Source organism: Budorcas taxicolor, chromosome 5, assembly GCF_023091745.1.
Source record: "Budorcas taxicolor isolate Tak-1 chromosome 5, Takin1.1, whole genome shotgun sequence".
Lineage (NCBI taxonomy): Eukaryota > Metazoa > Chordata > Mammalia > Artiodactyla > Bovidae > Budorcas > Budorcas taxicolor.
The window spans coordinates 41,236,931-41,261,505 of NC_068914.1; the positions used below are offsets into that span (position 1 = coordinate 41,236,931).

The 24,575-nt window shown below is 41.0% G+C and overlaps 2 protein-coding genes across 4 annotated transcripts in view; one reads left to right on the top strand and one right to left on the bottom strand.

Moving 5' to 3' along the window:
- Positions 1-8,598, top strand: part of EGLN1 (egl-9 family hypoxia inducible factor 1) — a 49,254-nt gene extending 40,656 nt beyond the window's left edge. The window contains exons 3-6 of one of the 2 annotated variants that reach the window (XR_008199329.1): positions 2,272-2,408; positions 4,988-5,055; positions 6,080-6,408; positions 7,363-8,598. Coding sequence is in view for 1 of the 2 variants with exons in the window: in XM_052639345.1 (XP_052495305.1) it covers positions 2,272-2,408; positions 4,988-5,055; positions 6,080-6,144 (270 nt within the window). In the remaining variant the exon portion in view is untranslated. Of the gene's footprint in view, positions 1-2,271; positions 2,409-4,987; positions 5,056-6,079 lie in introns of both variants that reach the window. The other variant, XM_052639345.1, reaches the window with a different exon arrangement.
- SPRTN (SprT-like N-terminal domain) overlaps positions 1-24,575 on the bottom strand; it is a 44,512-nt gene that overhangs the window by 13,345 nt on the left and 6,592 nt on the right. The window contains exons 5-6 of one of the 2 annotated variants that reach the window (XM_052639343.1): positions 20,959-21,226; positions 18,876-19,808 (exon numbers count right to left, since the gene is read on the bottom strand). In XM_052639343.1, coding sequence (XP_052495303.1) covers positions 19,063-19,808; positions 20,959-21,226 — 1,014 coding nt within the window. In that variant the 3' untranslated portion in view covers positions 18,876-19,062. Of the gene's footprint in view, positions 1-18,875; positions 19,809-20,958; positions 21,227-24,575 lie in introns of those variants that run through there. The other variant, XM_052639344.1, reaches the window with a different exon arrangement.

Genomic DNA, 24,575 nt, shown 5'->3' on the forward strand with positions numbered 1-24,575 from the left:
CCTGTGCACAGCAGCCGAGACCCAGCACAGCCAAAGGTAAAATGAATGAATTAAAAAAAAAAAAAAGAGCAAGTAACAAATGCAAGAATATTATTATAGAAGCGTGACAAGCAGTTAAAAATAAAAAATGTTGTTTTTTGAAAAGAAAGAATGTCCTCGGTCCTACTCCAAGTTCAAAATGGAGGTAAGTTTTATTGCTAGTATATTTTGAGGCAATATGTCAACAAACATGGTTTTTTTGTTAAAACTTTCAAAGTTCGAAATCAAGAAGTTGTTAATTCACCTTGAGCTCAATACACAAAACAACTGGTGTAAATTTAGTTAAAACTTAACATTTTTTTCCACATTTTGTTTATCTCTAGAAAATTAGAAATATGTTCAATCAACTCTTCCACATTTTGTTAGAGTCTAGGTTCTTCTAGGCTGATTCTTTAATTTTTATATGACCTATCTAAGGTCATCAATATATAGTTTTTTAATTAGTACATGAGCAGAAAAAAGTCTTCAGTGCTTTTATATGTAAAACTGAAAACTTTCCTTGCAGTATTTTGCTCTGAATGAGTACACCGTACCAGAGGGTGTTCTGGGCACTGGAAACCGAGCAGAAATGGAGCTCTCCCTCACAGAGCTTGGCTCCAGTGGAGGGTGCAGACCAAGTGGACTGACAAGTACAATTGGTTATACCAAGTGCGGGACAGGTTGCTGTGGGAACACATGGGAAGGCCGCCTGATGCGGGGGTCAGGGAACGCTTCCCAGAGGAAGATAGGAAGCTTTAAAACCTATCTCTATTCCCATTGACTCCAGGGGAAGGAGAGAGAGAAGAGGGAAGAGAAAAGAAGGTACGCTCTCTGTCACAGTCTAGACCCCCTTTAGATGTCCACAAGTGCCCTGGGAACCTCTCAGGGCAACGCTTGAACCTGCAGAAGGTGGGCAACGGCACCAAGTAGCTTGAATCTAATTCACTTGACTATGCGCCTGGTGATCAGCTTCTCTGTCGTGAAACTGAGGAATAGGCTCAGCCTCCACAGTGTCTTGATCAAGTTCCTTTCAATTCAGGAGTCTGCTTGTTATGAGTTTAGTTTTTCAAGGGTAAAGAGTTACTCAGTTGGGTGGGGGTTACTTGCTTTACTCCTGCCCAGATTATAATCACCGCAATGACATCCGTCTGAATTGTTCCCTACTTGGGAAATAGATGGGGAAACAGTGGAAACAGTGTCAGACTTTATTTTGGGGGGCTCCAAAATCACTGCAGATGGTGATTGCAGCCATGAAATTAAAAGACGGTTACTCTTTGGAAGGAAAGTTATGACCAACCTAGATAGCATATTAAAGAGCAGAGACATTACTTTGCCAACAAAGGTCTGTCTAGTCAAGGCTGCGGTTTTTCCAGTGGTCATGTATGGATGTGAGAATTGGACTGTGAAAAGCTAAGCGCCGAAGAATTGATGCTTTTGAACTGTGGTGTTGGAGAAGACTCTTGTGAGTCCCTTGGACTGCAAGGAGATCCAACCAGTCCGTCCTAAAGGAGATCAGTCCTGGGTGTTCATTGGAAGGACTGATGCTGAAGCTGAAACTCCAGTACTTTGGCCACCTCATGCGAAGTGTTGACTCATTGGAGAAGACCCTAATGCTGGGAGGGATTGGGGGCAGGAGGAGAAGGGGATGACAGGATGAAATTGCTGGATGGCATCACCAACTCAATGGACATGAGTTTGGGTAAACTCTGGGAGTTGGTGATGGACAGGGAGGCCTGGCGTGCTGCAATTCGTGGGGTCACAGAGTTGGACACAACTGAGCAACTGAACTGAACTGCACCCAGGGCCAGCAACAGGTCCTGGAAGACTGCTCTATTATCTGTTGAACTTTTAAAATATGATGAACTATTTCTTTGACCCAGTTAATCATTTGTAGTAGTTTTCATCAGAATGATTTGAAATTGATACATTTTTAAGAGTAGGTAAAGCAAGTCATCACCATACATAAATAAGGAATGCTTACTAGTTTTTCAGACTTTCAAGTGTCATTTTAAGACTTGAGTCCAGAGACTATTCATCTGTTTCATCAAATATTTTAAAAATTCCCTAAAACAAGGAATGAATTTTTCCTTGTATCTCTGCATGTACTTGAAATCTCAGTTCCAGACATTATTAATCAAGATGTTATGTGAACAATTCAGTTAAGACTTGATTTACTGAAGTGGTCTTTTACCCCTAAATTTAATTTGTCACATTCTTGGTTGCTCATATTTACATATTTGGCTCCTTTCTTAGGTAAGTGGAGGTATACTTCGAATTTTTCCAGAAGGCAAAGCCCAGTTTGCTGACATTGAACCCAAATTTGATAGACTGCTGTTTTTCTGGTCTGACCGTCGCAACCCTCATGAAGTACAACCAGCATATGCTACAAGGTAGTATTCCTTTAAAGAAAAAAAAATTGGTAAAGAGCATAGTAAGATAGGAGGGGCTCGATAGCATAAACGTGAACATTTTCTAATGAGTGTCTTCCTATCCTTCAGTTACCTTTATCATAAGGCTTTAGTCGTGACTATTTTAATCTGAATGATTTTATAAGGGTGTTCACAGTCAGTCCCAAACGTCTGTGAGTCCCTGCAGCCCTTCCTTGTCTCGGGTGAGACAGGGAGGCTCAGGGTTCTTGTCTTCACAGGCCTGTCTCCTCGGTTTGTGCGTCTCTTAACTAGTATGTTCTCAGACCTGGTGAGAGTGTTCATGTGGGGAATAAGGACTAGCTAGAGAAGAGAAAGGGCAGCTTTATTAAAGGGGGTCCAGCAGAAGTGGGGGGCAGAGGGATGGTATGGAAAAAGGATACAAGGTAGAAAAATACATAATCAGAGAGTGGAAGTGTAGAGAAAAAAGGATAGAGCAAAGAGAAGTAGAGAAAAGGTGTGTTGAAAAAAATTACCCTCTGCTTTAATAGACAGCATGTGTTGGGCTTATACTGTTTTTTACATTTTCTGCTTGATACTCTTTTTCTACAAGGTTTCATTTTCTAAGCCTATTTTTTTTACTCTTAAAAGTTTTTTTTTACCATTTACCATGACCTAATTAAAATGTGTAGACTATTAAAATGGAAGATGTTACAGACATTGTTAGCAAAATAAATATTTGTTTTAAAAAACAAGCTCTACTTTTTAAATATCTGTTTTCATTATAGAAGGGATTTGGGACATTATGATAGTGAATTACTGGCACACAGTGGCTTAGATCTGGTGAGATCCCTTAGAAACACAAGAAGAGTTGGCTCTTGACAGTGATGTTGTATCATTTCATGAGGTTCATACTGTGAAGGTTTTGTCACCTGTCCCTCCTTCCTTCTTTCTGAGCCGTGTTGCCTCAGCCTTTATGCATCTTAGTCAGTAGCAGGCTGAGCGGTATGACTTGAGGCCACAAGAACTCCTGGGTGGAACCTGGGGATCCCATCACATCGCAGACTCGGTCCTGAATCCTGTCTCTCCTCCCATCACCCCAGTTCCCATCTCAGCCCCGACTGCTTCTTAAAAAAATCGTTTCTGAACTTGAAGCTGCTTCATTGATCTTCCTCTGCATTGAGTCTTGAATGTGATGTGGTGTGTCCTCTCAATGGAGACAGAATGGACATTTTAGGGAATGAATAGATGCCATGCAATTACGGGTTGCTCCAGGAGTTGGGAGGAGGGAGAAAGTGGTCTCACATTGGGATCGATTGGTCTAGTGTAGCCGCTGGGCCTGGAGTGAGGAGGAACAAGGATTAGACAGTGTTGGCAAGGCTGGGAGGAAAGGGCGAGGGTGTGGAGTCAGAGCAGAGGTGGGTATGTGGAGGAGGAATCTAAACAGATAGGGGATGAGGCAGGAGAAACAGAGTGATGTGTGGTGGTTTACAGCTGTCTTCTGGGAAGGCCTTGGACAGTGCAGGGACCTGATCCAGATGGCTGAACTCTGGTTACTAAGGAACTAAGAGTTTGGGGCGGGTGCAAAAGACAGAGGAAAATATTTGTGCACCTTCCCCATTGTCATGGCCACCTGTGTGATAGGATAGGGGCTGGAGCTCTGGAGCCGGGAGGCCACACTTGACCTCGCCTCTGTCCCTTTCCAGCCTCCCTGACTGTCCAGACTCCCAGGCTCTGCCTCTGCTCTGCGTTTGACTCTTGACTGCGGACAGTTGGCTGGTTCATTTGATCAGTGTTGCCTTTCCCCAGTGAATACAGGCCAGCATCTGCAGGACATTTTTCTGATGGCTGCATTCTTCTAAGGGACTGATCCTTTCTAACATGCTTTCACTCCCTGTGGTGTTTGCAGAGTCTCTGCATTTTTAGTACCAAAAGGTGTAACCAAGTGCTTTGTGGTCTTTAATAAACAAGAGAGTCTTCATTCATTTGTGAAATGTGGTGTTCCAAATGATTGAAATTTTCAGAAAAGTGAAACAAGACATAGTATAATTGTTTTGATTAAAATCCTAAAAAACTCTTCGCATGATCGAACTTTCTTGATGACTCCAGGTTGTAAAATTATAAGCGCCTGTCATGATTCTTTGTTGTTACGAGTGTAGTGACATCCTCAGATGTGGCTGAGAGTGCCCACTCTCCCCTGCTCTGCAGGCCCCTGGTCTGGCGTCCTGTTTCTCTTCTTTTGGAACGCTGTTGATAACATACTTTTTCTCTAACAGCCACTTTTTCCTTCTTGGTGTCTGTTTCTAATCTGCTATAGGCTTGCAAAACAGATAATAAATAGGTTATTTCTTAGTAGGTACTAAGAAAATCGTAAAAAGTCACAAACTCTGCAGTGTTAATTTGAGCTACTCCTGGCTCTGTGTTATGCTCTTGACCGTTGGGGTTCTTGGATAAGTGGGTTGTTACGGTGCCCACGTATCACCCGATGTCATTCCAAGTTACGTGTTGTTTTGCCATGATGAGTTTTACTAGATCTTTGCAACAGCATTCCCTTTTTTTCTCCCAGTGTGGTCATTCTTACCCTGTTCTAAATTTTCTTTTAGGTACGCAATAACTGTTTGGTATTTTGATGCAGATGAGAGAGCGCGAGCTAAAGTGAAATATCTAACAGGTAAGCATTTGGGGCCTGGGTACACTAGAAGGAGGAGACCCCACAGCCAGGCGCTGCTTTCCATGAGCCAGAACGCTTGCCCCTTGTTTTTGTCAGATTCTTAATTCCCCTATTTAGAAGAGGGCTGCTCTTAAGTCACCTTCATTCTTACCTTTAACCATCAAAATTGCCCATAGGTGAGGCAAGTTTGAGACAAAGCAATCTGGGGAAATGGTTCAAACAAGCTGAGTTTTCTGTGATTATCCTTCTCAGTCATAGGCTGTCTTTGTCTCATTCTCCCCATGGAAGAAAGGTAATATCCTTTCCTCTTTAGATGTAGATGCTCTGGAGAATAATCCAGGTCTCCCGCGTTGAATGTGGATATGAAGAAAATTAACGCAAAGGGATGAATTGAGATGCTGAAATCAGTAAATCTGACAGGCACGCAGAGTCCGTATCTGCAAGTGGCGTCCAGTCACCCCCACTTGTGGACGCCCTCCTGGAGCACTTGGGCCAGAGGTTTCCAGCAGACGGACTGCTGACCTGTCTTTTCTTTAACCCCACTTTGTATCTCACAAATCTGCTCCAGTTCACATTTCTGATTTGACTACCTGTACTGTCACCAGCCATGGATAATCCCACATCAGCCTTCTATAAAACTATAAAAATTGAATATTCATAAGTTTCTGTTTATTTTCAAAGTCACTGTTTGTGACAGATACCTAGTAGTGTGCTTTCAGTGAGGCTGAACACACTGCTATTAATATTTTAAAGCAATTCAGTTTGTTTTTCAAAAAAAAAAAGAAGACAAAATTCATTATCCCTGTGTAGAGAGTGGTTTTTCCCTTTAAAAGGTTTACTAGTCCAGAGTCCCTGCATTTACCGTAATCAACCCTGAGAGTAACTTTTGGGAATCTGAGTGTAATCACTCTCAGATGACGTGTGTTTGCAAGTTGAAAGGCTGTGCACACTGTTAGGAGCTCAGTGGGATGCAGGAACAGAAGCTCTCTGGTACTTAATGAATTTTTTGTTTTTTACTTTGCAGGTGAAAAAGGTGTGAGGGTCGAACTCAATAAACCTTCTGATTCGATCAGTAAAGACGCCTTATAGAGCCTCACCCAGCAATACCCAACTCACCTGCAGTGATTACTGCCGCTGTTTGTGAATTGTGAATACACATAAATGGGAGAAAGAAAAATAGCCAGCCAGCTGGCAGTTTAAGGAAACAGAAACAACTTTCTTGTGTTGCATCAAAACAAAGATTTTGACTGTGTGGCTTTGTACTGCATGATTGACTCCAAACCTGTGATGGGAGGAATATGAGCTATCAACTGAAAGTGGTGTTCACATCTGGACATGAAATAAGTGCCCTAGGTAGAATTTTTTTCATTCTTATATTTTGCCAGATCTGTCATCTAGCTGAGTTCATTTCATCTCTCCCTTTTTTTATATAGTCAAGTTTGAATTTGAAATAATTTTTGTATAATCAGGTACAATTTATCAAAACTGAATTGAGAAAAAATTACAGTATTATTTCCCAAAATAGCATCAATCTATTTTTGTAAACCTCTTCGTACTATTAAATTTTGCCCTGAAAAGCCTCTTATAATGATTGTTGCCAGTGACTAATGATTCATTTTGTTTTTACTTAAAATAAGAAAAGGAGCACTTTAATCACCAACTGAAAAATCAGATTGTTTTGTAATCCTTACACTAATTTGAACTCTTAAAAGACTGCTGCTGTTGTTTTTTTGACATTGTTAATAGTGATACATAACAGTAAAACCGTCACTGTTTACTTTACCATTTACTACCAGTAACTTTTACTTCCTGTTTTATAAGAAAAATACACAGTAAAAAGGTTTTATCTTTTAAGTTACATTAAAAAAAAAAAAACGACAGTGACTGGCACTAAATGAACTTGAGGTTCCCCTCCTCAGCATCAAGTTCCCAAGATAAAGGGCTTTCTTCTGCTTTCAGGTGCATCCCAGAGATGTAGAACAGACTGTCCCCTTTCCTAGACTTTTCCTTTTGCCTCCCGTCAGGTTGATTGTACTTTGAGTTTTGCAGTTTTCTTCCTACTTCTGTGCCCATCTGGCCAGCAGATCAGAACTTCATTCTTGTTGGGTAGCATCAGGGGGAGACTGTGCCTCCGGACCGAACGGTGTTGTTACAGACTTAACATCAGTGACTCCTCAGGCCACTGCTGGTGCACTCCCCAGAGGCGGTGCTCTCCATCAGTACTGAAAGTTGGGTGTTCAGCTTAAAAATCAAAGCACGAAGCAAAAAACCAGATAACTTCTATGAGTCTTCTTTTTTATTTTTCAGAAAAAAGAGGGAATCCTACAAAATCACGTAAGTCCTCCCAGACTTGAGTTATCTAACACCTGAATTAGGATGGATGTCTTAGACTTCAGTTTCCTAGGCTGTTTAGCAAAGCCCAGAAGGTAGTATCTGTATTTTGGATGAATTATGGGTGTAAGACCTTGCCCACTTCAGTTTTCTATCTCTGTCCTTGATCTTCTTTGCCAAAATAATGTGAGTGTACAGAAATATTTCTGTATATTTCAACCTATGACAGTTTTAGCATCTGTATAGTTTGTATTCAATTAGAGACCTTTTCTATGGAAAGCTCAGTAATTTTTATTAAAAGATTGCTACTGTTCATGTAAAACATGAAAAAAAGTTGTTTAGTGAACTGGCAGCATGGATTTAGGGTGGGATTAAATATTCAGTATTGTGATCTCACTTCGGAGAACTTGCAGGAGACAATTGTAGTGATTGTTGGTTTTCCTCACCCACTGCAGTTTTGTTCCACTTCTTTCCTAGTCCCAGATAATATTAGTACAATGCAACATCTCAACAGTAAGTGCCTCTGCCCCTGCTCTCCCCTCCCACCCCAGCCTGGTCTGCAGTGCAGTGCACTGCCTTAGGCCACAACTCAAAAGCGCTATTATTTTTAGGTTGAGTAGAAATTGTATGATGTTGGTGGGAGGTTTGTTTGTCAAGGTGTACAATAACAGCCTTTTAATCTGGGAGCCCCTGTGTCATTCAGATACATATTTCTGCAGTTGTGCAAAGTGTCAGATTCTACTGTCTGTGGGTTGTGCTTGCCTGACAGGTTTTAAATTTTGTTGTGGGATTTTTTTGTTTGTTTTTGGAAAAGTTTATAATTTCTTCAAGATTGTTGTGAAAGGATGGAGAAATCAGGATAGCCATTTCTTTTAATATCCATTTAAAATCTGTTCTTTTCATGTTAGTGGGACTGTTAACTTGTCACCAAGCAGGACTCTATATAAAACAAAATTTAAAACTATTTGTGGCCTATATGTGTTTAATCCTGGTAAAAGGTAAAGCTTCTAATGCTGTTTTTATTCAACATATTAATTTAACCAGCTGTAAAACACTGACCTTTATCAACAGCAGGCAAAGAATTTCAGGATTTACATACAGATAAACTATAAAGTCATGTAATTTGAAAAGCAGTGTTTCATTATGAAAAAGCTCTCAAAATGCTTGTAAAGCTAATCTAATTAAACAGATGTATAAATGTTCTTGAAAAAATTACGCTTATTTCCACCTGTCTCTTGTTGTTTTTTGATCCTTTATCATACACTGATTTTCATAATGGGCTCCTCCAGCAGATAATGTGCTTTTCTCTCACTCATCTCTGGCTTAGTCCAGAGCATTTGGTACTTTTTATAAATGATAACAAGCGAAAGAGAACAGCAAACATGGAATGTGACAAGTTTAGCAATCCTGGGAGTGGCTGGACTGCCCATGGGATCCATAAGCTCTGTATTTGTATTCTCAACATTTAGGTTCTTGCCCTTTTAATAGGGTTTTTTTTAATGACTGTAATACTCACACTGTTGAGCCTATCTCTGTTGCCCCTCTTCTGCAGAAACGAAGGGCCATGAGGTTTATCTCTAACTGTCACAGGTATCCTGTGTGTATATATGCAGAAAAGTATAATCGGCGTGGTCATGAACTAAAGAGCTCTTTACAACATGAGGTCAATATACATATTCATTTACCTCTTATTTAAAATATTTTTTGGTGTGCTGTTTTTGTTATATTTCCACCTATCTTAGGGCTTCCCTCAGTAGCTCAGTTGGTAAAGAATCCGCCTGCAGCGCAAGAGACCCTGGTTCGATGCCTGGGTCAAGAAGATCCGCTGGAGAAGGGAAAGGCTGCCCACTCCAGTATTCTGGCCTGAAGAAGTCCACCATGGGGTCACAAAGAGTCAGACACAACTGAGCGACTTTCCCTTAGGGCATTTGTAAAATTCTACTGAAATATAGCTGAACGGATTAAAGGGGAGGACCAGTGTGAGTTAGGGATGAAAACTGATTATTTTTGGTATTGTGGCAAAAAGAGCACAGACAGGATTGACAGACCTGTTTAGTTCTGACGGAACCACTGAATTGTGTGACCTTCAGAGCCTTTTGCATCTGAAAATAAGCACAGTGGCTCCAGTCTTACAGAAAGAGTTGTGTGCAACCCAAGTGAAACTCAGAGTATTCTCAAGATGCAGAGGGTCTGAGAACGTGAGCTCTATCTTGGTTGTGGATGGATATGTATTTATGTAAATATGTATTGATGCCATATATTTAATAATTGTACCTGGGTGTTTAGAAGTACCCAGTCTCCACTGCTTCAGGAATAGGCTCTTAGGCCTCTTACTGTCAAGAATGCAGTCCCCAGATTCTGCCGTTGATTTTAAAGCAGAGTCTTTTCATGATCAGTTCAGTTCAGTTGCTCAGTCGTGTGCTACTGTTTGTGACCCTATGAACCGCAGCACTCCAGGCCTCCCTGTCCATCACCAACTCCCGGAGTTTACCCAAACTCATGTCCATTGAGTCAGTGATGCCATCCAACCACCTCATCCTCTGTCGTCCCCTTCTCCTCCTGGCTTCAATCTTTCCCAACATCAGGGTCTTTTCAAATGAGTCAGCTCTTCACATCAGGTGGCCGAAGTATTGGAGTTTCAGCTTCAACATCAGTCCTTCCATTGAACACCCAGGACTGATTTCCTTAGGATGGACTGGTTGGATCTCCTTGCAGTCCAGGGGACTCTCAAGAGTCTTCTCCAACACCACAGTTCAAAAGCATCGATTCTTCGGAGCTCAGCTTTCTTTATAGTACCACTCTCACATCCATACATGACTACTGGAAACACCATAGTCTTAACTAGATGGACCTTTGTTGACAAAGTAATGTCTCTGCTTTTTAATATGCTGTCTAGGTTGGTCAGAACTTTCCTTCCAAGGGGTAAGCATCTTTTAATTTCATGGCTGCAGTCACCATCTGCAGTGATTTTGGAGCCCGCCAAAATAAAGTGTCAGCACTGTTTCCACTGTTTCCCCATCTATTTGCCATGAAGTGATGGGACCGGATGCCATGATCTTCGTTTTCTGAATATTGAGCTTTAAGCCAACTTTTTCACTCTCCTCTTTCACTTTCATCAAGAGGCTCTTTAGTTCTTCACTTTCTGCCATAAGTGTGGTGTCATCTGCATATCTGAGGTTATTGATATTTCTCCTGGCAATCTTGATTCCAGCTTGTGCTTCCTCCGGCCCAGCATTTCTCATGATGTACTCTGCATATAAGTTCAATAAGCAGGGTGACAATATACAGCCTTGATGTACTCCTTTTCCTTTTTGGAACCAGTCTGTTGTTCCATGTCCAGTTCTAACTGTTGCTTCCTGACCTGCATACAGATTTCTCAAGAGGCAGGTCAGGTGGTCTGGTATTCCCATCTCTCAGAATTCTCCACAGTTTATTGTGATCTACACAAAGGCTTTGGCATAGTCAGCAAAGCAGAAGTAGATGTTTCTCTGGAACGCTCTTGCTTTTTCATGATCACCAGAAAGGAAATTTCACCTGGAACATGGCAGTGTTCAAGGACACACCATTGGACCAATGATATGTATAAAGGGCCTGGCCTCATGAGCTGGGAAGAGTTTTACAAGTAGAAAACACTTAAATATAAACCAGGTCATAAGACACAGAGGGCCTAAACAGCTGCAGGCAGCTTCTTATCAAGTGGATCATTTCTAAGCTCTGAACAGGTGTTATAGACGTTATTGGATAAGGAGTGCCTGGATGAGGTCTATATTTATTGAGATTAGGCCTTTTTTGCCAAAATTGTCTTATTTCTATGGTCGTCTATAGAATGGTGTTACAGTTTTTTTAAGTCAGTTACAAATGCACTTGTAGGTTAAGTCCGCTTGTTTTATGTGAGGCTTGGTAAGAAAAATAGCCCCTTGTGTTCTTCCCCTGAGAAAAGATTTTAACTCTTTTCAGTGACTTTTTGGGTATGTGCCCAGTTGCTGTGCTTAGTCACTCAGTGGTGTCTGTCTCTGGTGACCACATGGACTGTAGCCCGCCAGGCTCCTCTGTGCATGGGATTTTTCAGGCAAGAATACTGGAGTGGGTTGCCATTTCCTTCTCCATTTGTGCTGAGTTAGTTCTGAATAATACAGTTGCATTGCCACGTTCTAGATTCTTCATTATCTCCAAACTTCTGTACGTGGGAGGTAAGAATACAGGTGTCTCTCCAGCCCTCCTCCTCTGCCTCTGCCATACCTCCCTGACCTCCTTACATAACTGTCTTGTAACTTTAGATCACATGAATAGTTAAAGGCTATTTGGGACATCCCTGGTGATCCTTTCCTGGGGATCCAGTGATTAAGACTCTGTGCTTCCACTGCAGGGGGAAAGTTCCATTCCTAGTTGAGCAACTAGATGGCACATGCCATGTGACACAGCCAAAGCAAAAGAAAAAGTATTTGTGCTGCTCAAAGGTGAGATGTAGAATAAATCATGATGACTTTCATAGTTCCCTCTTTTCTTAATGTCTTGCTTGATCTTCCGTTTCAAACCCCCAAGGCCTCCAACCTGCAGGAACCAAGTGTGGTTGTGGTGTCTGCCTGGAGCACAGCTGTCTCCCCTGACCTCCTTCCACGTTGTTTTGGAGGTCCTGTCGCTCCTTTCTGTGGGGTCTTCGCTTCCTGGGTCCTGCGTCTTCTCTCTTGGCTTGCTTCCTCAATCTGGTGTAGCATGTCCTTCAGTACTTTCTGTGAAAGAGTACCTGGGAGGTAAATTTTCTTTAACTTTCACATTTAATTGGTAATTTGCCGGAGTTTAGAACTCTAGCTCGGAAGTAATTATCCTTCGGGATTTTGAAGGCATTGCCTAGGTTCTAAGTTGCAGTGTGGATGCTGAGAAATCTGAGCCATTCCTATTTCTGACTCTTTACACGTAGTCTGCTTTTCGTATGTGGACACTCAATAACTTCGTGTCCCCAGGGCTGTGACAGCGTGCCTGTTCTCAGCCACTATGAGAGGCATGCAAACTGTCAACTCAGGCCCTACATTTGGGGGCATTTCCTTCACTTATTTCTCCCCTCCATCTTCTCTGCTCCTTCTGAACTCCTGTTGTCCAGACAGGGAAAGGGAAGCCTGGCGTGCTGCAGTTTATGGGGTCGTGAAGAGTTGGACATGACTGAGCGACTGAACTGAACGGTTGACCAAACAGTCCACCTCAGGTGTGAGCCTGTCACTGTCAGCTACCACTGTGTGCCTTTGTCCTTTGCTTTGAAGATATCTCATTGCCAGTTCTCCAAGGGTTTCACATGTGCTGTCAACATTTTTAATTTTCAAGAGCTCTTTTTTGTTCTTGAAATTTTTAAAATATATGAAAACCTATTCCATATAGTAGATACAGTATTTAACATTTTTTAAATTTTTGTTTTAATTTTTTGTCAGGTTAGATGTTTTCCTCCCAGGTCTGACCATTCTTGTTTGTGTGTTCATATTTAAGGGGAAGTACTTGAGCTTCTGGCTTTCCAAGGAATCTTAGTTGCTGCCTAATCTGAATCTCTTTCATTATCTTCCCAACAAAGTCACCCATAACCTGTAGCGATAGCATAACTGTGAGACACAGAAAAAAGTCCAACTTATGTGCAGAGAAATAAGCATCTGAAACTAGAGCCAGCACCAGAATTCCTGTGAAGGCCAAGAGTCAGGTGGAAACTGTATGTTAAAGAGTCAGGGCAGTGGGGGCCTAGTGGTAGCAGTGTCCAGGGAAAAAGCGGGGACCCCACCACAAGTGTTGGAAATACTGATACATCACACCAGTGCATCACCAGTGCTGACCACTGGGGCATCAAGGGGAGGCTTGAAAGTTCATGAGACTGAAGGAGGCTGCTTGAGGAAGGCACCATGTCAGAGAGGGAGAGATGTCTCCTGGAGGCTTGAAGGTAAAATGGAAGAAGAAGGGAAGCAAGGGTCTTAGAAAAATAAAATTACAGAATCAAATGAGATTGCAAATCTCTCCCATCTCACAAATATGTCCTCTCTGAGAAATACTGTTTTTCACTGTTGCAACAGAAGAAAACACTCTTGATTCAGAAGCCTCTCATCTTTGCCTATAATCAAGCCAACTGTTTTTACAAGTCAAGGAAAATAATACCTTTCAAAATGAGCAGAATAGGGAAGAAAAATAGCTACAAACAGTACCATCTATAAGGAAAAAAAATGAGAATTATAGCTGATGAAAATTCTTTCCTCAACCATAAGGCAACTGCAGAATGTTCAGTGTGAATGAAATATCTTTAAAAACAGGACTTTGCAGGAATAAAAATTAAAACCTGAAAGTCAAAATTCAAAATCTCAGAACAAAAATGGACCAAAAGAAAAAATCCCTCAGGAAGCTATGAAACAAGAATTGATGTAACTCCAGCGAAGAAACTGAAGACAACAGAATTATCTGAATTTAAGATTAAATTCAGATTAAATTCCTGATACACCAGGAAAAGTAAATTCAACTGAAGATAGAATCATGGTCATTGGGAAAAAGTAGGAAAGCAGACCACAGTGCAGTACAGAATAGTCACAAAGGGTTAGAAAGCAGAAGGGGACACACGAGCATATGTGTTGTTTAGTGGCTAAATCATGTCCAGCTGTTTGTGACCCCATGGACTGTAACCCACCAGTCCCCCTGTCCATGGGATTCTTCAAGCCAGAGTACTGGAGTAGGTTGCCATTTCCTTCTCCAGGGGATCTTCCCAACCCAGTGATCAAACCCCTATCCCCTATCTCCTACTTGGCAGGCTGATTTTTGACCAGTGAGCCAACGGGGAAGGCCCTGTGTTGCAGTATGCTTACATGAAATAGCAACTAGAATGAAGAGTTTACAAATAGCAACATAGGGGACTCACAGACATGATAAGCTAGACTCCATCCTACCATCAGGGATCCTGTGAAAGTGAAAGTCACTCAGTCATGTCCAACTCTTTGCAACCTCATGGACTATACAGTCCATGGAATTCTCCAGGCCAGAATACTGGAGTGGGTAGCCGTTCCCTTCTCCAGGGGATGTTCCCAACCCAGGGGTTGAACCCAGGTCTTCCACATTGCAGGCAGATTCTTTACCACGTGAGCCACAGAGGAAGTATTTGAATATCTTAATGTAACTGAACAAGTGTCTGGGTATATCTTACTGAATTATTTTAAATGTATACAAATACATGTGAGGAATCTTGTTAAAAAGGAAATCCAGTTTTCTTTCATGTTTAGTTTGCAAGAAATGCTTATAACCTGGAATGATTTGGGTCTCAAGAATAATCTGTTTTGAAAATACATTTTGATTCTTTGGAGAAGTATGGAGAAGAATCAGTGTTACATTAACATGTTTTTGCAAAAGCAGTTAACAGTGAAAGTTGAGAAGTGCCTAGCCCTTTGATGCACTTAACACAGAGTTTAACAGCCGCCTCTTTGTTCTACTAGACCTCTGATACAGGGGCAAAGGACATTACATCCTAGGAAGCTTTCAGACTAATCAAGATGATGAGAGCAGAATAATAAGTACTAGACATTCAAAGGAAGAGTACTGTGATTTTGAAAACAGTAGAAAATATAGGTCCCACCTTGTCTGGAAGACTTCCTGTTGGGGGTTACCGTGTTTTGCCATATTGGGTACTGGTTTCTTGCAGAAGACTGTACGTTAGTGTTCAGAGTAAAAGGTGAAATATAAACAAGTTTAGGAAGATTAATGTAGATTAGTAGGTCTACCTTAGGTAGACCTGTAGATCAGTCCTTTTTTGTTTGAACAAGCACCTGTCTTTATATGTCAGAAGTGAAGTGAAGTGAATTGAAGTCGCTCAGTCGTGTCCGACTCTCTGCGACCCCATGGACTGTAGCCGACTAGGCTCCTCCCTCCATGGGATTCTCCAGGCAAGAGTACTGGAGTAGGTTGCCATTTCCTTCTCCAGGGGTTATATGTCAGAACCAGTCATTATTATTCCCGTTGCTGAAGTTTCTTTCTCTCTTTGGCTTTGCTTTGCCTTCAGTTTTTCAGAGAGATTTAATTTACTAAGGTGGTTCAGATGGTAAAGAATCTGCCTGTGGTGCGAGAGACCTGGGTTCAATCCCTGGGTCGGGAAGATCCCCTGGAGGAGGGCATGGCAACCCACTCTAGTAGTCTTGCCTGGAGAACCCCCATGGGCAAAGGAGCCTGGCTGGCTACCACCATGGGGTCAGAGTTGGACATCAGTGAACAACTAAGCACAAGAGCGCCATCTGGTGTTCAGTAAGCAAGAGGGTAAATCCTTTGGTAGGTTTAGCACCAGAACCGAAGAAAGCAAACTGCAGCTTGTTTCTGTATTACAGTCTACAGCACTGTAAACTTTGATAATGATTCCTGAATCACTAAAGATCAAGTTTTTAATTTTTCATATCAAAAGATATGAGAAGATGTGTATGTAATTATATAACTAACAGTGGAATGTTAGAAATAAAAAGCCAGAGCTAATCACCACATCGCATCCTTTACCATTTCAGTTCCCTAGAGAATTTAATCTCCCTGGTGTCTCAGATGGTAAAGTGTCTGCCTACAATGCAGGAGACCTGGGTTCGTTCCCTGGGGAAGGAAATGGCAACCCGCTCCAGTACTCTTGCCTGGAGAACCCCATGGATGGAGGAGCCTGGTAGGTTATAGTCCATGGAGTCAGAGTCTGGACATGATTGAGTGACTTCACTTTCAGAGAATTTAATCTGTAATAATAATTGTCTAATAGAGTTTTACTTCATCTGGTGGATATGCTACTAGTCAACAAATACAACAAATTTCCAAAAAGGTAACAATAACCTCAAGGATAAAAAATCAAAACAACAGGAACTCACTGCCCCTCAATAAGGATTAACTGCAAAGAGCTCAGCTTCTTTTCAAGGCAGCCCAGTGAGGAGATCCTGCAGGTATCCCAGGTATAGGATCCCAGCTGGGTACTAAGTCTGAGGGAAGTTATAGCTCCTGCCTGTTTCACTGTGACATTCTTACTTAAAACTCCCATAAGCTTCGGAAAGAAAAGAAAATCTCAGAGCTTTTGGACCATGGGATAAAGTCTGCTTCCCTTCTCTCCTTCCCCACCTCTTCAAATGAAGGGCAGTAACATTTAAAAGTTGACCCCTAATGATCTCTTCAAATGAAGGGCAATAACATTTAAAAGTTGACCCCTAATGATTTTTAAAAGTGAAAAACCAACAGAATGTAAAACTGTTTTTCTTAATATAAAACAACAGATTTGCGAGTATCAGAATTCTTAGATATTGACATGAGGTCTTATTTAAATTCCAAATTTTAAATTAACCTCAACTTTCTTGCCAGTTAACATATTCCCATCATCCCTTAAAACTGAGCAATTCTTATTTTACAACCTAAATATTTCTGGAAGCCATCTTCTCTCCATCCCAGCCATTGCCCTTCCCCCTCTTGCCACCACCCCGCTCCCCCCGTCCCCCCCTCCCCGGCCCCCAACACACACACACCATGAACCCTTCAAAACACTTCTCAGATGTTCTTGGCTGGTGTATATATAAGCCTTTCCAATCCCCACAGCCCCACCCCAACGTGAATCAACAGATGTGTACTAACGGACTATACAAACGACGTAAGTGGAGAATGCAATAGATGGGTTTTTCAGCCTCAAAGGTTTACTTGAATCTGTCCTGTCGGCAGTCTTTCTCCTTCTACCATTTCACCCTTCACATTTTACTCTGTTCATTTGGAACAGCTCAGTTTTCCCAGTAGAATGTGCTGGACTGCTGCCAGACCTTAGTGTTCCTTCTCTCTGCAAGGCCCTTTCTCTCCATCCTGCTCTGGACTAACTTGACTTGCTCTAGAACACTCAACTTGGGTGTAGAATTTGTCTCCTCCATCTCCTGAAGCCCTGGGCTGGGCTGATTGTCCTTTCCAGTTCCCACAGCACTTAACTATTTTGAAATTAATCTGCTTTTGTTTCACTCCCCGATAGGTTGTACTACTCCTTGAGGCCATGGGCGGGCTATCATATACTTCATAGCACCAGAGCTTTGTATGGTTTTGGCACACAAAAAATGTTTCCTAAACATAATTTGTTAAATGATCTTATATGAGAGTATAAATGTATATATTCAACATAATACACATTTTAAGTCATTTATAAATATTTATTAAATACTATTAACTTCATGCTTTAGAAGAATCGACACTCATAAACACTCACTGAGATAGGCTAAAATGAAAAGGACCGAACAATAATGTCTCAAACATTGCTGGTAGGAGTGTAAACTGGCAGGATTTACTGAAGCCAAACAGAAGGTACTTGATGACCCTGCATTTCCAGTCTGGGGATATGGTCAACAGAAACGAATAAGAATGTTCTTAGCAGCATTGTTCACAATGGCCAGCCCCAAACAGGAGATGATGCCAATGTTCATTAATATTAGAATGATAAACTGGCATATTCACACAAGTACTACAGAACAATGAAAAGAATGAACTTCTGTTACCCATAGCAACAAAGATACGACTTCATGAAGTTCAAAAACAAGTAAACTAACTTGAGGTGACAGATGAAAACAGTGGTTACTTGGGGGCTGTGTGTGTTGACTAGAAGAGACACTCATGAGGACACCTTCTAGGGTAACTGAAATGCTAACTTCTAGTGATCACACAGAGAGGAACCTAGCTGCACCTAGGTATGTAAAAGTCATGTTGCAACGAAGTTAGGAAAAAGAAAAAACTTATGAACTAAGGCCCTGAAAATATGCCAACAGGCTGGCGTTACAGCCATGAGACAACAAAGTAAATTTCATCAAACTATCTTTGTCCCTTGGTTGTAACATAAAAAAGAATATTTTTTAAAAGAAGAAATACTTTGCATAGGCAAAATGGTATTCCTAAATGGTTTCAACTTTGGCTTAAGGTTCATAATACTGTTTCCAGAAGATGTTTCACTTGTACATAAACTAGGCAACTTTGTTATGTTACTTAGCATCTAAAATTTTGAGAAAACAGCTAAGCTCTGGCCTACAGAATTACAGTAGCTATTTGTTACTAGCGATATTCCAAAAGAAATTTATTTTACTATACTTATCTATAAGTAGATACTATAAGTATCAATATATAGAATACATATAATATCTATATAATATTTACTATAAATGTTTACTATAAAATCTGCCACCTTTTAGTGAAACAGAAAAATAAAAATCTTTATAATACAGGAAATGTTAAAATTTGGAAGAAAAAAACCCAAAAACCGTGAGTACCGTAAAACAACTAGTTTGTAATTTGGTCAGTATGTCTGACACTATGGATATTACCAGTTCTGGGAATGAATGTTAATATTAATAATGAAATATTCAATTTAACTATAAATACCTGACAGAATTCCTCACTGAATGTTTTAAGAAAAATAAGTAAAAAGATTAACAGATTTAAATACTTTTAAAAGCCAGAAAGAAGTATCTAAATATTATACATGAATACATCCAGAAGAAATTCTGGGCTCCAGTGTACGTAAGACAAGAGTATATAGCACCTCTAGGCAAAATATTTTTTAATTACAATCTCATATGTTTATATAAAGTAGAACATTTAATATTGATGAACTAGATTATAACCTGCAAATCTTATTAATCAGAAATTCCTGAGGCAATAAAGGCAGACACTGGAGGCCCATTCATTTTTCAGAGATTTGTTTCAGCTTTTGACTTGGGTGCTATCACGTTCAAGGCACCAGTCCAAGTGCTCGTTAATCTGTGTCTCTGAAACCTCATCCTGACACACAGGACAGTGAACCACTCTGCTCTGACTAGATGAACTGCTGGGATTCTGAGCTGCAGCTGGAGGATGTGAACTACTCTTCAGATCATTACCACCACTCTGGGTTTGCTCTTTCTTGATAAAAAAGTTGTCAAAAAAAGTCTTGTCTACTAGCCTGGGTTGTTTACTTGGGAGTTTACCTTCAGGCCCACTTGCATCCTGGGGCGCAGTGACAGATGTCGACTCCATGGCTTTTAAGGAATTTCTTAGCGATATCTTAGAAGATGTAACCCTCCTTTGAGAACCGGAAGAGACTGACTTTGTAGTGCTGTCGCCCACTGTGAGACTCTTCGCTGGAGACCCACTCACACTTCTGAAAGCCTTGTTGCTGGCAACGGATACTTTAGAGAAGTAGTTGCTTAAGACATTTTGATGACTGGTACTGAGAACAGGGGATGCTACGGAAGTCTTTTTACTTGGACCATTCTGTTCAAATTTCACCTCAGTTTTAGAATGAGGTCTCAGGGCATTTGCTGAATTGTTTTGACTTAAAGGCTCTTGAGTTTCATTAATAGCATGTGAAGTGATACATTTCCCAGATGAAAAATTGCTGGTTTCCCCTAGGACATAACCTTTCCCAGTAAAGGGGATTAACAGCTGTTTCTCCCCTCTGTTCAGTTTGTCTGCAAAAGAAGCAAGATTTTTCCTTGATTCAAAATTTATACCATAACAAGTATTAAGCTAATGGATAGTTTTTCCAAATGAAGGAATACAGTTTTGTTCTAACTTAGAACTATACTGTAATTCTCTATTAACAGGAGGACAACCTTCAGCAGTCAGAAAGCTCTGATACTGAGAACACATAAAGGACAAAAACACCCTCTCTTCAAAACAAAACACAAAATACCATCTCATACTTAGATAAGCAGTTCAATCATGCAAATATCAATAGCAGGATAACTTTTGGACTCTTAACCACGTCCCAGATGGGGAAAATCTGCTACTGCATTATCTTCCCAGCTTACAAAACAGGATATAATCTTTCGACATACATTCTTCTATAGCTTCTCAACTTAGTAAATGTTTCAGATTTGAGAAAGCTCATGTCCATGAATCCTTATCACATCTAATCAACAACTTCCCAAGGGAAGAAACATTACCTTTAGTAACCTGGTTACCCCTTCAAAGGGCAGTAACTCTGAACTGCAGAGGACAGGGGTAAATCTTGAAGTGTTAGCATATACATGCCATATCCTTTTCCCATTTTTCTAATGAAAATACATACATCAACAGAAGTTGCTTGGATAGACTCCAACTGATAGGAAGGGGTGTAGCTAGGACTTACATTCCGGGCATTGTTATTTGAATTACTGTTTTTACCTTGACAATCTTTTTTTTTGCCCTCTGTTTCCTAATGACCCAGTGAGTCAGGAGAGGGAAAGGGACTTTACCCTTAAATTTTAGCAGTGGAAACTATTCCCACTTTTTCTCACATGTATATAGAGCAAAATATATTTTTCGACCACTGTTTTATGGACAATGGGATTTTTTTTCCACTTTAAATCCATACTTGAAAACATCTACACAAGAAACACTCTTTAAGCTTTATCTTTTTTTTCTTCAAAAAATGTTGCTAAGGGTTTTCTAACAAGAGAAAAATAATAAAATTTAAAAAAAATTAAAATGGGCTTTGGTTGAAACCAAGTTTCTTGTTTTGCCTTTTTTCCTTTGAACAAATTAATTAAAGCTTTATCTTAATGCCAGTTCTCCGAAGTGTCCTTCAGAGAACTACCCACGGTAGTGGAAAAGTAGGAAGACTATAGGCAGACTTACCTTTATTCTCTGCTTCTGATCCTGGCTGCTTTCTCAGTTTTGTCTTTCCTTTGCCCTTTTTAGAGTAGTTCTCTGGTTCCTTGATTTTGATGTAAGTGCCTCCACAGGTTTTCTGGTGTTCAGCCCACCAGTAGTCATGGGCGGAGGGGGCCCTGTTGGTGGCACGCTTCACATAGCCGTAATATGGCTTACTGTTCTGACACGGCCCATTGCAGCGCCACCAGTGTCGACGGTACTCGTCCACCTCTTCGTGGAAAGTATGGTACACCTGGGCCGAGACAAAGTTCTTAGCATTGTGTAGGCAACTTAACAATTTTAAGAAAATATATGTAATAAATAAGCAGCCTCCCACAACTTCCTTTTTTTAAACTTTCCAACTTCTCAAGGGTTTTCTGGAGTTATGTTTTGGGAAAGATAGTAACTATAGCTTCTCTTCAAAAGTTCATTTTAATGGGAATCAGCAGATTCCCATAATTTAGTGCTACATAAACTAGGTAAAGATAGAAAAATGTGAGACTAGAAGACAAAAAAACCAAAAAGCTTCTATACATGGTAAAAGTCTTAGAAACCCACTTTCTAAATGATGAAAAATTAGGATAAAGATTTTATATAATGCCATAATCAGTAAGAACTAGGTTGATATTTCCCCTATAGCTAACCATACCAAAGGATTCCGAAGGACTCTTCCCTATCAACGCTGGGCCCACACACAAGCACCTGGTCTCAGGCTGCCTCTGCCAAATCCATTCTCCACGTTCGCCCAGCTCTGCTCATTTCCTCACAACAAGCTTTCTGGGGTACCATTTTATCTGTTTATAGGTGAAAAGCTCTCCAGGGATTGAATGTTTTCATCCTTGTATCCCTAGTGGTTATTACCAGCTTGGCATAAGGAAGGTGCTCAGTAAGTGTTTGCTGATTGAGTGAATGAGAAACTTCACTGAGACAAATTCTCTTTAAATGTGTTTTTCAGTCCTTGAACAGGATCCGTTTCACCCTCTAGATGAAATCTTATTACTTATAACCTAAGCAGCAGACAGAGTTCAGGCTGAAAGGAAGGTGAGCCCTCCCACATGGTGGCAACTGAGGCTGGCACGGCACCATTTTACAGATGATACTTCCAAATGACTGAGGAACTTTTCCTCCTGTCCTCTCAGTGGAATGTTACTAGTTATATAAGGTAAGGGGCAACAGCAGCATATGAGTTTTGTTTAAGCTCTTAATAAATTTCCCTTGTGGGAAACAATACTAAGCTTTCTGTAACTCTACAGATATTCACTATCTGTAGAGATACAGATATCTCTACAGATATTCACTATCTCTCTACTATAAGCAAACAAATTCTATTGTTTGGCAAGCATGCAAATTACAGTAAGTGCAAAGAGACTGGAGGACAGAGGTTTGGGAGCAAGGAGGCTTGTAAGATCCTGCCTTCTCTCTTATGTTGAGAACACCTCACTTAGTAATTCAGTGGTAACAAAGACAGGGAATTGGATCTATTCTGATTCCAACTTCTATAATTCCTATAGCCTATTCCTTCTATAATTCCTATAGGCTGCAACTTTAACAATGTAGTTAACTAAAAACTGTCCTCAGTGTGGATGCCCCATGGAGTCTGCTGTAACAGAATGTAACCTGGGAAAGCAAGGGCTGTCTACCTGATAAAACCTCCTAAATTCTCTTCCAACTGAACAACAGGAAGTACACTAGAATTCTGCTTAAAGTGTAAAAGTCTTTTATACTAGCAACTGCCTAATTCCTTTGCTAATCTGGATTTTATGTGACTGTGTTAAAGCAAGCCACTTATTTGATGTTAAAGGAACTCAGTCCAGTAATGAAATGAGCTCTCTAGAAAATTAAACTGACAGCGAGAAAATAATACATGGAGGGTGAGTACTCTCCCTTTCCATCACACTGGCTTGTACTGCTTTTTAAAATAAGGAAATTTCTAAACACTAAACACACCAAGGCATTTAATCTCTGTAGGAATTAATATTTGTTTTGGTTCAGTGAAATTCAGTACTTGCTAAGTGATCTAACCAGTCCATTCTAAAGATCAGTCCTGGGTGTTCACTGGAAGGACTGATACTAAAGCTGAAACTCCAATACTCTGGCCACCTCATGTGAAGAGTTGACTCACTGGAAGACTGATGCTGGGAGGGACTGGGGGCAGGAGGAGGGGATGACAGAGGATGAGATGGCTGGATGGCATCACCGACTTGATGGACATGAGTTTGGGTGAACTCCAGGACCTGGTGATGGACAGGGAGGCCTGGCCACTCCCGTACTCTTACCTGGAAAATCCCATGGATGAGGAGCCTGGTAGGCTACAGTCCACGGGGTCGCTAAGAGTCGGACAAGACTGTGTGACTTCACTTTCACTTTTCACTTTCATATATTGGAGAAGGAAATGGCAACCCACTCCAGTGTTCTTGCCTGGAGAATCCCAGGGACGGGGGAGCCTGGTGGGCTGCCGTCTATGGGGTTGCACAGAGTCGGACACGACTGAAGCGACTTAGCAGCAGCAGGGAGGCCTGGCGTGCTATGATTCATGGGGCTGCAAACAGTTGGACACGATAGATGGGCAAACAGTGGAAACAGTGTCAAACTTTATTTTTTGGGACTCCAAAATCACTGCAGATGGTGATTGCAGCCATGAAATTAAAAGACACTTACTCCTTGGAAGAAAAGTTATGACCAACCTAGACAGCATATTCAAAAGCAGAGACATTACTTGCCGACTAAGGTCTGTCTAGTCAAGGCTATGGTTTTTCCAGTAGTCATGTATGGATGTGAGAGTTGGACTGTGAAGAAGGCTGAGCACCAAAGAATTGATGCTTTTGAAGTGTGGTGTTGGAGAAGACTCTTGAGAGTCCCTTGGACTGCAAGGAGATCCAACCAGTCCATTCTGAAGATCAGCCCTGGGATTTCTTTGGAAGGAATGATGCTAAAGCTAAAACTCCAATACTTTGGCCACCTCATGCGAAGAGCTGACTCATTGGAAAAGACTGATGCTGGGAGGGATTGGGGGCAGGAGGAGAAGGGGAAGACAGAGGATGAGATGGTTGGATGGCATCACTGACTTGATGGACATGAGTCTGAGTGAACTCTGGGAGTTGGTGATGGACAGGGAGGCCTGGCGTGCTGCGATTCATGGGGTCGCAAAGAGTCGGACACGACTGAGCAACTGAATTGAACTGAACTGAGCGACTCAACTGAAGTGCTTGTAGAGGCACTATGTTATACATCTTGTTCAGGTGTATATGAAGATACACAAGTGTGTATAAAGATAGGTAAGAGCCACCCTATTGGGGTATGAAAGTAGAATATAACATTGTAAAAGGTTACATATCTGCTGAGGAGGTTAAAAGGAGGCAGAAGTTATATCCCACTGTAAAGATGAAGATCATTTTGACAGAAAATAGAAGAGGCACATTTTAGGGAGAGAATATATGAGGAAAGGCAGAGATGAAAAGTTCCGTCAGAAACAAGCAGGGGAATTGTGGAAAGTAAGAAAAAAGGAACAGTAAGGTTACTGGATAAAATGAATGTATAAAAACAAAGACAACTAATATTTAATTAGTACCCAAACTGTACTAAAATGTTTTTGCTTGCATTTT